The sequence below is a fragment of the Quercus robur genome, chromosome 2 (genome assembly GCF_932294415.1).
Source record: "Quercus robur chromosome 2, dhQueRobu3.1, whole genome shotgun sequence".
NCBI classification, from domain to species: Eukaryota; Viridiplantae; Streptophyta; class Magnoliopsida; order Fagales; family Fagaceae; genus Quercus; species Quercus robur.
The window spans coordinates 95,755,294-95,768,223 of record NC_065535.1 but is presented as its reverse complement, the minus strand read 5'-3'; the positions used below and the strand labels follow the sequence as shown (position 1 = coordinate 95,768,223).

General features: G+C 35.9%; 1 protein-coding gene and 1 pseudogene across 1 annotated transcript; both read left to right on the top strand.

Moving 5' to 3' along the window:
• The first annotated feature begins 1,147 nt into the window (after positions 1-1,147).
• LOC126705951 (uncharacterized) lies at positions 1,148-2,354 on the top strand. Its single transcript, XM_050405194.1, has 3 exons — positions 1,148-1,174; positions 1,874-2,017; positions 2,187-2,354. Exons 1-3 carry the CDS (start codon positions 1,148-1,150, stop codon positions 2,352-2,354), a joined length of 339 nt encoding a protein of 112 aa, XP_050261151.1.
• Positions 2,355-7,383: 5,029 nt separating this feature from the next.
• On the top strand, positions 7,384-9,442 carry LOC126716028 (desmethyl-deoxy-podophyllotoxin synthase-like; annotated as a pseudogene).
• The last annotated feature ends 3,488 nt before the right edge of the window (positions 9,443-12,930 follow it).

The window sequence follows — 12,930 nt, the reverse complement described above, 5'->3', positions numbered from 1 at the left end:
CCTAGAATGTCCACAGTTCCAATGCCTCTGATCACAGATTTGCTTCCATCTTCAAAAGTGACTGTTCCAATCTTTCCTTCAAAGAGAGTCTTGAATAATCCTTTGTTTCCTATCATATGCCTGGAACAACCACTATCCAAATACCAAAGACAAGAATCATGTGCCTTTAAGGCGGTTAAGGCAGTATAACACAAGTAATTATTATCACATGTGATAAGACCAAAAAGTTCAAGGAAAGATTTAACAAAAGCAACAAGAGACAAATACAACAAGTAAGCAAGTTGATGAATAAGCAAAAAGATTTTCCAAGAATCCATAACAACAGGGGTCAAGGATCAACCCAGTGATCAAAAGATCAACAACAAGAGAGCAACCCGCTCTGATACCACTTGATAGTTTTTAGACCCCTCAAAAACACAGTTGGATTAACCTAGGTAATAAGCCAAGTTGTTACTTAGTCCAAATTAACAAATCTAGGTTATCACAATCAACACAATCATATCATGCAAAGCAGCGAAAAGATAAATAACACAGAGATATGATCACCCAGGAAACCAAACCGGTAAAAACCTGGGGAGGATTTAACCTAACTATCCTCAAGGTAAACCTGAATCCACTATGAAATAATCGAAGTTGTTCAACAGGACTTAGACCACTAACATCCTATTACTACCCACCAGTAGAAACTTACTAACATGACCACGCGCAAGCTCCGAAACCATGGATTCCCTCTTTCTTGGATTCTCCAGCAAATACAAGCACACCCGCTTGTGTTTCTTTAAGTTCTTATGGTAGCAACTGAATGATCATCAAACTCTTAAAGAAATCTCCTTCTTGATAATCCTAAGCTTGTGTAAAGGAAAGCTCCTCACAGATCTCATAAGAAATTTACACAAACAGCAATATGAGCAACACTAAAACGTGGCTAGGGTTTGCCATTTATACCTAAGGTAAATTAGAAAACCCTAAATGTTTTTAAAACAAAACTAGGGTTGAGTTGGAATTCTGTAGAAAACGCATCTGACCCGATTTTCGATTAATCGAGCCTAAACTTCAATCGATCGAACTAGGCTGAGAAGCATAAATAAATTCTACAACAGGTTATTCCAACTTTACATAAATGAACCAACGTTGAGCAAGTCTAAACATGACTAAACATATTGCTTTGATCATGGTTTGCCAACAATACACATTAGAGTTCTAAATACATAAAATCCTTAGTTTATAGAACCTAACAGGTTCTTGCTTTGCTTGAATTGAAAAATGAGGTCTTATTTATTTTTCATAGGGGCTGGAATTGATCTCTCATCTCTAATAGTTGCGGAGGGAAAAATTTGCTAGGATCTTTATATTGATTGTCTTGTTGTTTGTTCAGACGGGAATCTGCTTGATGCCCTAGGTTCTACCATTAAGGTAGTTTTTCTCCACATACATACATTTGCAGTTTAATTTTTCTCTTAATTTCGTCAGGATGTCAAGAATTTTTTTGGCTGTTGATAAAGTCTAGAGAGCTAATGAGCCATATCTCTTGTGCTAGAACCATGTCTAAATTAGATTGATTGAACTTCACTGAGCTTCATTTTTTCTGATAAGTGTAATAGATATTGGTCATACTCAGTGCAGAAGGCTTCAGTTTTGTGGGGTCTAGGGGAGGGAATTGGTTGGCATCCTCAACCCCTATTTCAGAAAGGCTCCCCATTTAAACAATCTTTTTGCCTATGTATCTATTTTACCATGATAGAAGCAGGCATATAAATTTTTGGCATCGTTATTCTCCCTAGATTCTCATGATCAGAGGCATCATAAATAGTAGATGACTGTGCTGCCATTGGAAACTGAAAACTAATGTATCTTATTATTGTTGTTCCTGAAGGTTGCTTTGAGCAATACAGGCATCCCAAGAGTTTGTGTTGCAGTTGGTGCATTGGGTGATGAGAAACCAGAGGTTAACATCAGTGAGGAAGAATTTCTGCAGTTTGACACATCAGATATTCCTGTCATAGTTACATTAACAAAGGTGACAAAACTGCACTTTTAGTTATAATCTTTTCATAAGTTGCAAATGTCTGTACTTCCAGCATGTAGTACTAACCTTTTGTTTTATAGGTGGGATGGCACTATATTGTAGGTGCCACTTCAGAAGAGGAGTCCCAAATAAGCTCCGCTGTTTCTATTTCTGTTAACAGGAAAGGACATATTTGTGGCTGACTAAACGAGGTGGTGTAGGCCTGGATCCAAGCATCATTCTTGATATGATGTCTGTGGTAAAACATGTAAGTGAGCAGCTAATAAACAAATTGGATTTTGAGATAGCTGCTGCTGAAGCTGGGGAAGAAGAATCATGGCATGGTTAGAACCTGCAGTTGATGCATTCAAACGAACTGGTGCACTAAAGTTTTAGTTTGGATAAATTACTAGGGGATGAAGATAGAATGATATGTGTTGTACACTTTGCACGTTAACCAAAATTGTCCAGGCTATTCTATGCAATTTTGCTTTTTTACGAGTTAGATCTGGTTACCAATTTATGAAAGCTTACCTGCCTGCTCTTATATTTTGATTGGAAGCTGCCAGAGATGTTGTCATTAGAGCACTAGCAATAGTGGTGCTAAATAGCTATAAAGCTATTTTTGCAGTAGTGGTGCCATAGATAAATTTTTTAGCTTCTTGCTATAGTGCATAGCTATAAATGGCCATGCACTCTAGCAAGAAGCTAAAAATAATAATAATATTTTATTAAACTTCTCTCCCTTCTCTCGTTAAAAAAAATATTTTCTCTTATTCTTTCTTTCTCTCTCTTTGAGGCCCCTTTCATCTCCTCTTTGCTTCGCCGGCCAGCTTGCCGGCAGTGGTGCTTATAAAATCCATATAAAAACCCACTAAATCAGACACCTAGCCACTAGAAACAACACCGGATAGGACCATTGCCACTGAAGCAACGCCAATCCACCAAACCCACGGATCATTAAACCCATCCCAACGACCCACCATCACCACCAACGACAAAGCGCCCACCACCACCACCACCACCACCACCACCACCACCACCACCTGCAATAAGCGACCCACCACAAACTCGCACATCCACAACCACCACAAAACACAAACTCACATCACAAATCACAAACCCATGGCAGATCGGTTAGAATAGAGAGAAAGATCACAAACCCACAGCACAACCCACAAACTCGCACTGGCACAACCCACAACCCATAACCAATAGGATCCTCAAGAGCTTCGATGATTTTGTCTCCAACATTGGCGAGGAAGGTTTCGAGATGGTGACGGGTGGGAAGGAGAGAGCAGGGACGAGATAGAGAGAAGCGAGAGTGGAGAGGAGAGAAATGAGAAGTGAGAGTGGAGAGGCACGACATGCACAGAGATAGAGAGAAAAAAAGAAATTAATAAAATAATGTAGTAGATATAATATTTTATTGTAATGTTTATATTATTTTATTATGTTAAAAGCTAAAAGAGATCCACTAATGTTGGATGTTTTATAAAGTAAATAGGTAAAATAGATAAAGTAGCTTTTTATGGTGCCAAATAGCTAAAAAAATAGCACCACTGCTGTGGATGCACTTATAGTTCTAAAGATAAATTTCCTGCTAGTTGAGTAGCATTGCTGTGTGTTGCATACCTAGAAATCATTTTCACTTTTTTGAACTGTTACCTTGCATAGCAGAGCTCAATCTTAAAGGGCATTTCAATATTCTTGTGCCTTTTGGTTTTCTATTATGGATGTAGGCCATTAAATTGAATTGGGGAGAGAATATCTTAGTAGGACTCCAATTGAGTAATTAATAATTTAGTATAACATATAGAGACACTACTTAACGCAAAAGATTTCAGCCAATGAGTTTAGGTTTAACTATGGTATATTAACTATTCATTTTTGTTTTATTATTTAATATGGGGGCTTCACTCACGTGTACCCAATAATAAGCATAGCATTAGAACCCTATGTTGCCTTTCAGTGTTGTCATTAGGCTGGTATGTAGATTTTAAATTTCATCAAAGACTCAAGTAATATGAAGGATGGAAATTTGTTGCTCCACATTCTTTACTTTTTGGTAACAAACCTCGATACACCCTCTAATACATGTCATTTTATTAGAATTAAGGATATTTCATATTTGTAAACTTTGTCAAGCAGTTCAGCTTTGGCTATTTGTTTTTGGCTAATATATATTCTGGTTTCCCACTTGTCATGATATATGAAGTCATTATCAAATGTTTGTTTGTTTGTTTTGTTTTGTTTTTTTGTTTGTTTGTTTTATATTTTATTACTCTAACTTGTAGAAAAAGATAACTATTAAGTTAACCCTCAAGATTTAGCAAAAAAACAATTAACCTCAAGATAAATCGGTCACAAGCGGATAAATAATTGAAGGTTGTCCAGGTCTCTTCTACGTTAGTTTATATATCAAATCAATTTCTTTTCTTTTTTCTTTGCTCTTACTTGCAAGTTATAATATGAAATCACTTGTCATGATATATGAAGTCATTACCAAATTGTTAGGTTCTAAAGATTTAGATTTTATGTATTTAGAACTCTAATGTGTATTGTTGGCAAACCATGATCAAAACAAGATGTTTAGTCGTGTTTAGACTTGCTCAAAGTTGATTCATTTATGTAAAGTTGGAACAAGCTAATGCAGAAATCATTTATGCTTCTCGGCCTGGTTCGATCGATCGAAGCTTCGCTCGATCAATCGAAAATCGAGTCTAATGCGTTTTCTGCAGAATTCCAACTCAGCCCTAGTTTTGTTTTAAAACATTTAGGGTTTTCTAATTTGCCCTGGGTATATAAGGCAAACCCTAGCCACGTTTTAGTGTTGCTCATATTGCTATTTGTGTAAATCTCTTGTGAGATCTGTGAGGAGCCTTCCTTTACACAAGCTTAGGATTATCAAGAAGGAGATTTCTTCAAGAGCTTGATTATCAATCAGTTGCTGCCTTAAGAACTTAAAGAAACACAAGAGGGTGTGCTTGTGCTTGTTGGAGAATCCAAGAAAGAAGGAATCCGTGGTTTCGGAGCTTACACGTGGTCGTGTCAGTAAGTTTCTACTAGTGGGTAGCAATAGGATGTTAGTGGTCTAAGTCCTGTTGAACAATTTCGATTCTTTCATAGTGGATTCAAGTTTACCTTGAGGATAGCTAGGTTAAATCCTCCCCAAGTTTTTACCGATTTGGTTTCCTAGGTGATCATATCATTGTGTTATTTATCCTTCCGCTGCTTTGCATGTATGATTGTTTTAATTGTGATAACCTAGATTTGTTAATTTGGACTAAGTAACAACTTGGCTAATTACCTAAGTTAATCCAATTGTGTTTTTAAGGGATCTAAAAACCATCACAAATGTTTGTTTTTTATATTTTACTAGCCGTGAACCCGCATATTGTGCGTGATAATTATTTTTATGGTGGTTTTATTAATTTTTTTTTTTTTTTACAATTTAAACTAATCTAATAATGAGTAATGTATTTCATAATCATATTTTATTTATTATAAGAACAATCATAAATATAATATAGGAACAATCCAAAACAACAAAAAAACGTAAACTAAAAAAAAATTAATAAAACTTAACATTAATGATTAATTGAACAAATATTAGGATAAAATTTTGCTTTTGATAATCTATTAAGATTATTTTCTTTGTAGAAATTATAATATCGGTCACCCAAAACATATTATCAAATAAACAATTATTAGCAAAACCTAAGAATTATATTTCTATACATGCATTGTTATAAAATAATAATAATAAAAATAAAATTGCAAAAGTTAAAATTTGTCACCTATCCAATTATTTTCGTTTGGCTAACCTTTGCTTTTCTTTAAATAAATGGTATTATAGAGTACTTCTAATACAACTATTAAGAGTCTTTGTCCACCACAAAGGATTAGAAAATAAACAAAAATTAGTAAAGTCTCATAGTTTAACATCTAAATTGAGCATTATAAAAAATCATGCTATATAACCGAATAAATACCAAATTATCCAAATCATGCTATGTAATAGAATAATATTATATTTTTATATACTATATTTAATTCTTTAAAACGCAATAGGATAACATTTAACAATCAAAGAGAATAAAAAATAAAAAAAAAACAACAACAACAATTTAAAAAACAAAACTAAATCACAATTTTAAAAACAAAACTAAATCGCATTAACCCAAAATAGAGTTTTAAAGAATATAAAAAATTATCAACCTAAAGTAGAGATGCAAGAAAAATTAAAAAATCCACCAAAAAATTTAGAGAGAGAGAGAGAGAGAGAGAGAGAGAGAGGACCTTTTTTTTTTTGTGAGGGAAAACTATGCATAGAATAAAAGAGATAGTGAAAAATTTATAGTAAGAGGGTGTGAATAAGAAGAGGCAAAAATAATGGAGAATGAAGAAAAAGAGGAATAATGATATTAATGTAGAGGGTAGTGGAGAGATGAAAAGGTAAAGGAGGGAGAAAAATTGAAGTAATGGGGAGATGAAATGGTAAGAGAGAGAGAAAGGTTGGAGAAGTATAAACATTAAAAGAATAAATGTTAAAAACAATTATAAGAAAATTGGTAAAAAAAAAAAAAAAAAAAAAACCCAAAAGCTTGAAAGGTTTCAACGTTTTGTTTTGTTTTTGTTTTTTGTTTTGTTTTTGTTTTTGTTTTTGTTTTTTTTTAAGCTAAAAGGGTTCACATAAAACCCTAAAACTGAACTGAAAAACCTTTGGATTGGGCTTGATTATGGAACTAAATAAATAAGAGGTGGACTGGATTAATTATATAGATTTATTATAGGGTGATAGTGAAAGTAAATAAATAAGTAGTGGGTTGGATTTAATAAAATCCCAAGTCTTTATAAGGTGATAGCGGAAGTAAATAAATAAGTAGTGGACTACATTTATAGAATTGAAAATTGTAAAACTATTTTAAAATTGTAGGACAAATTATATTTTAAAATAGAAAAAAAAAAGAAAAAAAAAAAAAGAGAATGACGTGGCAGCTAATGTGGGGCAACGTGAAAGCAGCAACATTAATGCTACGCTTCTGCTTTTAGTAATATATAGATATAGATTACTTTAACTTATTGAAAAAGATAACCATTAAGTTAACCCTCAAGATTTAGCCAAAAAAAAAAAAGTTAAACCCTCAAGATAAATTGAATACAAGCAGATGAATAATTGAAGGTTGTCCAGGTCTCTTCTGCATTAGGTTATATATCAAATCAATTTCTTTTCCTTTTTCTTTGTTCTTACTTGCAAGTCATAATATGAAATCACTTTCTCTTTATTTTTGGCTAAACAACAAAAAGAAGTTTCTGGTGTGGACTCATCAACCTCACGTCATGTGATAGTAAAGATAATACAACGTGTACTATCGGAGTCTTAATGATGCTATCGTTGTGGGCTTAACACATTCATTGAAGTGTCACTACTTAAACTATTCAATTCCTATCAAGCATCATGTGAAGCAATAAAAGAACTCTTATTACCAAGTCACATCCGCATAGTAGCTTTTAAAATCCTAATGATTCTGGGATGACATCATTAGATGCTTACAAAATTGTTTTAAGTGCATGATATTTCTATAAAAGAGTACTAAAATTACACCAGAAACCTATCTAGAGTTCACACATTTGTAAGAGCCTCTTCAATGTCCATAATGTTCCAGTTACTGTCTTTTACTTCAATCCTTACCTGTTCCTTCTTCCTTTTGGTACTGGTGGCATATTGGAAGAGAAATAAAGCCCGAGGTACCATCCTGAAGTCGCCACCAGGGCTGTGAAAGCTTCCTCTTATAGGGAACTTGCATCAGTTGATTACCTCAGGATCATTACCTCATAATTCTTTGAGAGATTTAGCAAAGAAACATGGACCTGTTATGCGGCTACAGTTGGGTGAGGTATCAGCGGTGATCATTTCGTCACCAAAAGCAGCAAGAGAGGTATTGAAAACACATGAACTTTGTTTTGCACAAAGGCCTGACTTTTTTGTGGGAGAATTTCTATCATATGCATATTCAGGCATTCTTGGCTCTCCCTATGGCGATTGCTGGAGACAAATGAGAAAAATTTTGCTTTGGAACTTCTAACTGCTCAGCGAGTTCAGTCATTTAGGTCAGTAAGAGAAGAAGAGGTATGGAATCTTATTGAAACTCTTTCTTTGTCCAACGGGCTTTCCATCAATCTCAGCAAGCATTTATTCGACTTGACAAATACTGTAACTTCTAGAGCTGCATTTGGAGAAAAGTGCAAAGCCCAAGACGAGTTCATATCTTTGGTTAAGGAGATAATGGTGCTTGCTTCAGGTTTTATTGTGCCGGATTTGTATCCCTCACTTAAATTTATTGCCTCAATCAATGGGATGAAGACTACCTTGAAAAGACTTCACGGAAAGAGGGACAAAATTCTTGAGGATATAATTGATGATCATAAGATGAAAATGATAACCACTAGCACCACCAATGACTCTTCATGCAAGGAATATCTTATTGATGTGCTCCTGAAACTTCAGAAGTCGAGTGACCTCAAATTTGAGATCACAACCAAGCACATCAAAGCTGTCACTTCGGTATGACTTAATAGACTCTTGCAATAGTAAGTGTTTTTCAACTACTAATAAGATTTATATGACTTAAAAGTTAGTTCAAATATTTTTCAGGAAATCTACCTTGCAGGGGGTGAGACTGCAGCAACAACCTTAGAATGGGCAATGTCAGAGTTGCTTAGAAACCCAAAGGTAGTGGAGAAGGCACAAGCTGAAGTGTGCAAGGTCTTTGAAGGAAAGAGAAAAATTGAATATACAGACACTCAGAAGTTAGATTATGTGAAATTAGTTGTTAAAGAAACTTTACGATTACATCCTCACGAAACCTTAATCCCAAGGGAATGTGGGGAGAGATGTGAAATCAATGGATATGATATACCTACTAAAACCAAAGTTATTGTCAATGTGTGGGCTATTGGGAGAGATCCTGATTATTGGGTTAATTCTGATTACTTTGAGCCAGAGAGGTTCCATGGTTCTTCTTTTGATTTTAAAGGGAATGACTTTGAATTCCTTCCACTTGGGGCTGGAAGAAGGATGTGTCCAGGCATAACATTTGGTATTGCAATTATTGAACTTGCACTTGCTCAATTGCTATACCACTTTGACTGGAAACTACCAAATGAAGTTAAACCAGAAGAACTTGACATGACCGAGAATTTGGGATCAACCTGTAGGAGAAAAAATGATTTGTATTTAAATGTCACCCCTTGTATTCCCTTTCTTATGGAGACATGTAGTCAATAGGATCTACATTTAAGGGTATCTGAAATGGTACCTAGTTTTAAGTGTCTGTTTGACATTAATGGAATACGTTTAGTTTGGGTGGTATGGCAAGTAAACAAATTTTAAGAGAATAAAGAAGATAAACTTCTATCTTCATTTGAATGTCAGCTTGTGTGTTATAAACTTATAGATACAATATTCCAACAATTTTTGAGACGGCTCCTCAGCTTGTATGATCGTCACTTTCTAATAGATAAACTAAATTAGAAGTTCATTTTTGTCCCTAACTTTTATCCCCTTCATCATGATGGCAACAACTTTTGAAACCATCAATATTTTTCTATTCATGATTTCTGAGACATTTTAGTGTTCTATACATTTTTTTTTCCTGAACGTTTACAACTGAAAGTTCAAAAACGTGTACAAAAACACTTTTGAACGTTTAGACCCCCAAAAACCAAAATAATCAACACACGCAATATGTTAAACAACTAGTGTGCGGAAACTTAACATATGCTATAACATGGAATTGATTAAACAACTATCTAAGCCACAACAAAATAAACCACAGCAGATAATGTAAAGGCAGAGATAGAGAGGAAGGAAGATGCAAACACAGCGATAACACCAGATATGTTATCGAAGAGGAAACCGAAGACCTCGGCGAAAAACCTCTTCGCCGCCCTCCAAGCGGTAATCAATCCACTAGAAAATACAGTTGGGATACAAGGACAGCAATAGACCCTCCAAGCCTAATCTACCCAATGCACCTAAGCCCTCCAAGCTTCTTGCTCCAACGAGGTTGCGCCGAACCTTTTTCTTTTCTAGCTTTCCGGATTCCGCTACTACACCGTAGCATCAACCAATAAAGATTGGCTCCTTCCTAACTGCTTCCCAGAACTCCAAACGTCTGTCTCACAGGGATGATAATGGTGAGAACCAGGTTTGGTATAAAAGCCTCTCAAGGATTTGACAATGGAGAGGAAGAGAGTGAGGGATTTTGATGAGACTCTAAGGTAGAGATTGTGGGTGAAACAATCTGGTTTTTCTTTAGGGTTTCTGTAAGGTTGAATTTATTCAACCATCTAATTGGCTTTATTCCGTGCCAAATTTGCTTGTAATTCAGCATTTAGTAACCCTGTATTTAGGTGGGATTGTTGTAAGGGTAGTGAGTGAGATAGTGTGAAGATTGCTCAAGAGTGTGCAAGAAAACAGAGTGTCGCGGCTGGGACTCGCGGCTGGACTCGCGGCTTCAACCCGCCAAGATCTGCACACGTGCCAAGCATGCTGGAAGATGAACAGTCATGCTAGCTGGAACACTACAGGACAAAACAGGACAACTGGCCATACGGTTAACTCGCGACTGGAACTCGTGACTTAGTCAAGCCGCGAGGTCAAGCCGCGAGCCACCCCTGTTTTGGAAAAACCTGACGTTTCGCATTCCACTCCTCTTCAGTATAAATACCCTTTTAACCCACGATTGAAAGAGAGCTTCCAGAGAGCTTCCAGAGAGAATTTTGAGAGAGAAACCCTAAAGAAAAACCAGATTGTTTCACCCACAATCTCTACCTTAGAGTCTCATCAAATTCCCTCACTCTCTTCCTCTCCATTGTCAAATCCTTGAGAGGCCATTATACCAAACCTGGTTCTCACCATTATCATCTCTGTGAGACAGTCGTTTGGAGTTCTGGGAAGCAGTTAGGAAGGAGCCAATATTTATTGGTTGATGCTACGGTGTAGTAGCGGAATCCGGAAAGCTAGAAAAGAAAAAGGTTCGGCGCAACCTCGTTGGAGCAAGAAGCTTGGAGGGCTTAGGTGCATTGGGTAGATTAGACTTGGAGGGTCTATTGCTGTCCTTGTATCCCAACTGTATTTTCTAGTGGATTGATTACCGCTTGGAGGGCGGCGGAGAGGTTTTTCGTCGAGGTCTTCGGTTTCCTCTTCGATAACATATCTGGTGTTATCGCTGTGTTTGCATCTTCCTTCCTCTCTATCTCTGCCTTTACATTATTTGCTGTGGTGTATTTTGTTGTGGCTTAGATAGTTGTTTAATCAATACCATGTTATAGCATATGTTAAGTTTCCGCACACTATTGTTTAACATTTTGCGTGTGTTGATTAAATTGGTTTTTGGGGGTCTAAACGTTCAAAAGTGTTTTTGTACACGTTTTTGAACTTTCAATTGGTATCAGAGCGGGTACACTTATTGTGGTTTAAATACCTAAGTGTGATCCTTGACCCCTTTTGTTTATTTGCCATGGATTGTGCTTTGTATGCCTCTTTGCATGATTTGGTTGGTGATGAATGTAACATGCCACGTGTTTGTGAAAATGTCTCTATGAGTGCTAATCCTCATAATTGTGATGACATGTTAATTGAATCCATGGGTGTTGTTGACAAACTCTTGAAGAAAAATGCTAAGAAGTTTCAAAAGAATTTGAGCAAGTTATTTTGTGAAAAGGATGATTTGATTGCTAAGCTCAATGAATCCAACAAATTGGTTGAGAAATATAAAAAACTTGCTGAAATTTCTCTTGAAAAGCTGAAAGAGTTTGAATGTTTGAATATGGACTTGGATGCTAAACTTGTTTTGTCTAACAAACTTGTTGATGATCTTAAATGTGAAAATGAATCTCTTAAGATGCATGCCAAGTGTTTGATTGCTGAACCTATTGTTAAAAAGGATGAAAATATTTGTTGCAATCATGTTGTGATACCCGATTTTGTGCCTAGTGTGTGTTCTACCTTAAAGGACAAATCGGTGTACATTCCTCCACATAAAAGAAATCAAAATGTGGAGAGAAAGGCTGTTAAGTCAAAGCCTCTGTTTAGGTCTCAACCTAAGGCTCTGGATGGATCTAAGTTTGTTCCAACTTGCCACCATTGTGGTGTGACTGGTCATATAAAACCTCAATGTCATAAGTTGAAGAGAGAACAAAACCATATTGCTAGATCCCTTCCCAAAAGGCCTAGTGGACCTAAACACATTGTGTGTCACCATTGTGGTGCCTTTGGTCATCTAAGACCTCAATGCTCTAAGTTTCATGCTTTTAAAAGAATCAAAAGAAAAGAAAAACTTGAGCTTCTTGGAAGTTGTGCTAAAAAGGATAAACCGGATTTGAGTGATAATGGCATGTTGTTAAAGAAAGTGTTTAATGCTCTTAACTCCTTGTCTATGTGCATCTCCGGTTCTCATTCTTCCAACCCTCGTCTCACTTCTCATGAGACACTCATTCCAAACAATTGTTCTGTTTGGATGAGGAAGGGTTCCTCTGGTTGAGCTTTTGCTCCTTTGGTCCTTGATCTAATTCTTTCGATCTTTGTAGGACCCTTCATGCATTAGATGCTTCATTGTCATGCATTTGTGCATCATGCATATCTTTATATGCATTGTTTTGTTTTTGTTTTGATCTTACTTTTATGTCTTTGGTTTGTGTGTGTAAAAATCCAAAACCACATAAAAAGTAGAAAATCAAAAAGCTTGATCGACGTTGTTGAGTTTTGTCTCAAAACTTGTTTTGCCTTGTACCTTTGTGCTAATGGCTTTGTGCATTTTCGAGCATTGCTTGTTTCTTTGCACTCATATCACTGTGGAAGAAATCTTGAAATCTATGTGATTGTTGTAAATAGATCTTCAAACTTGTCATGAATGATT

Bases quoted from the DNA above. Each gene is read 5' to 3' on its own strand.
- LOC126705951 (XM_050405194.1), top strand. From the start codon at position 1,148: ATGACTAAACATATTGCTTTGATCATG. The intron at 1,175-1,873 runs GTTTGCCAACAA...TTGTTCCTGAAG, and splicing joins AACATATTGCTTTGATCATG to GTTGCTTTGAGCAATACAGG. The intron at 2,018-2,186 runs GTGACAAAACTG...TTCTGTTAACAG, and splicing joins TCATAGTTACATTAACAAAG to GAAAGGACATATTTGTGGCT.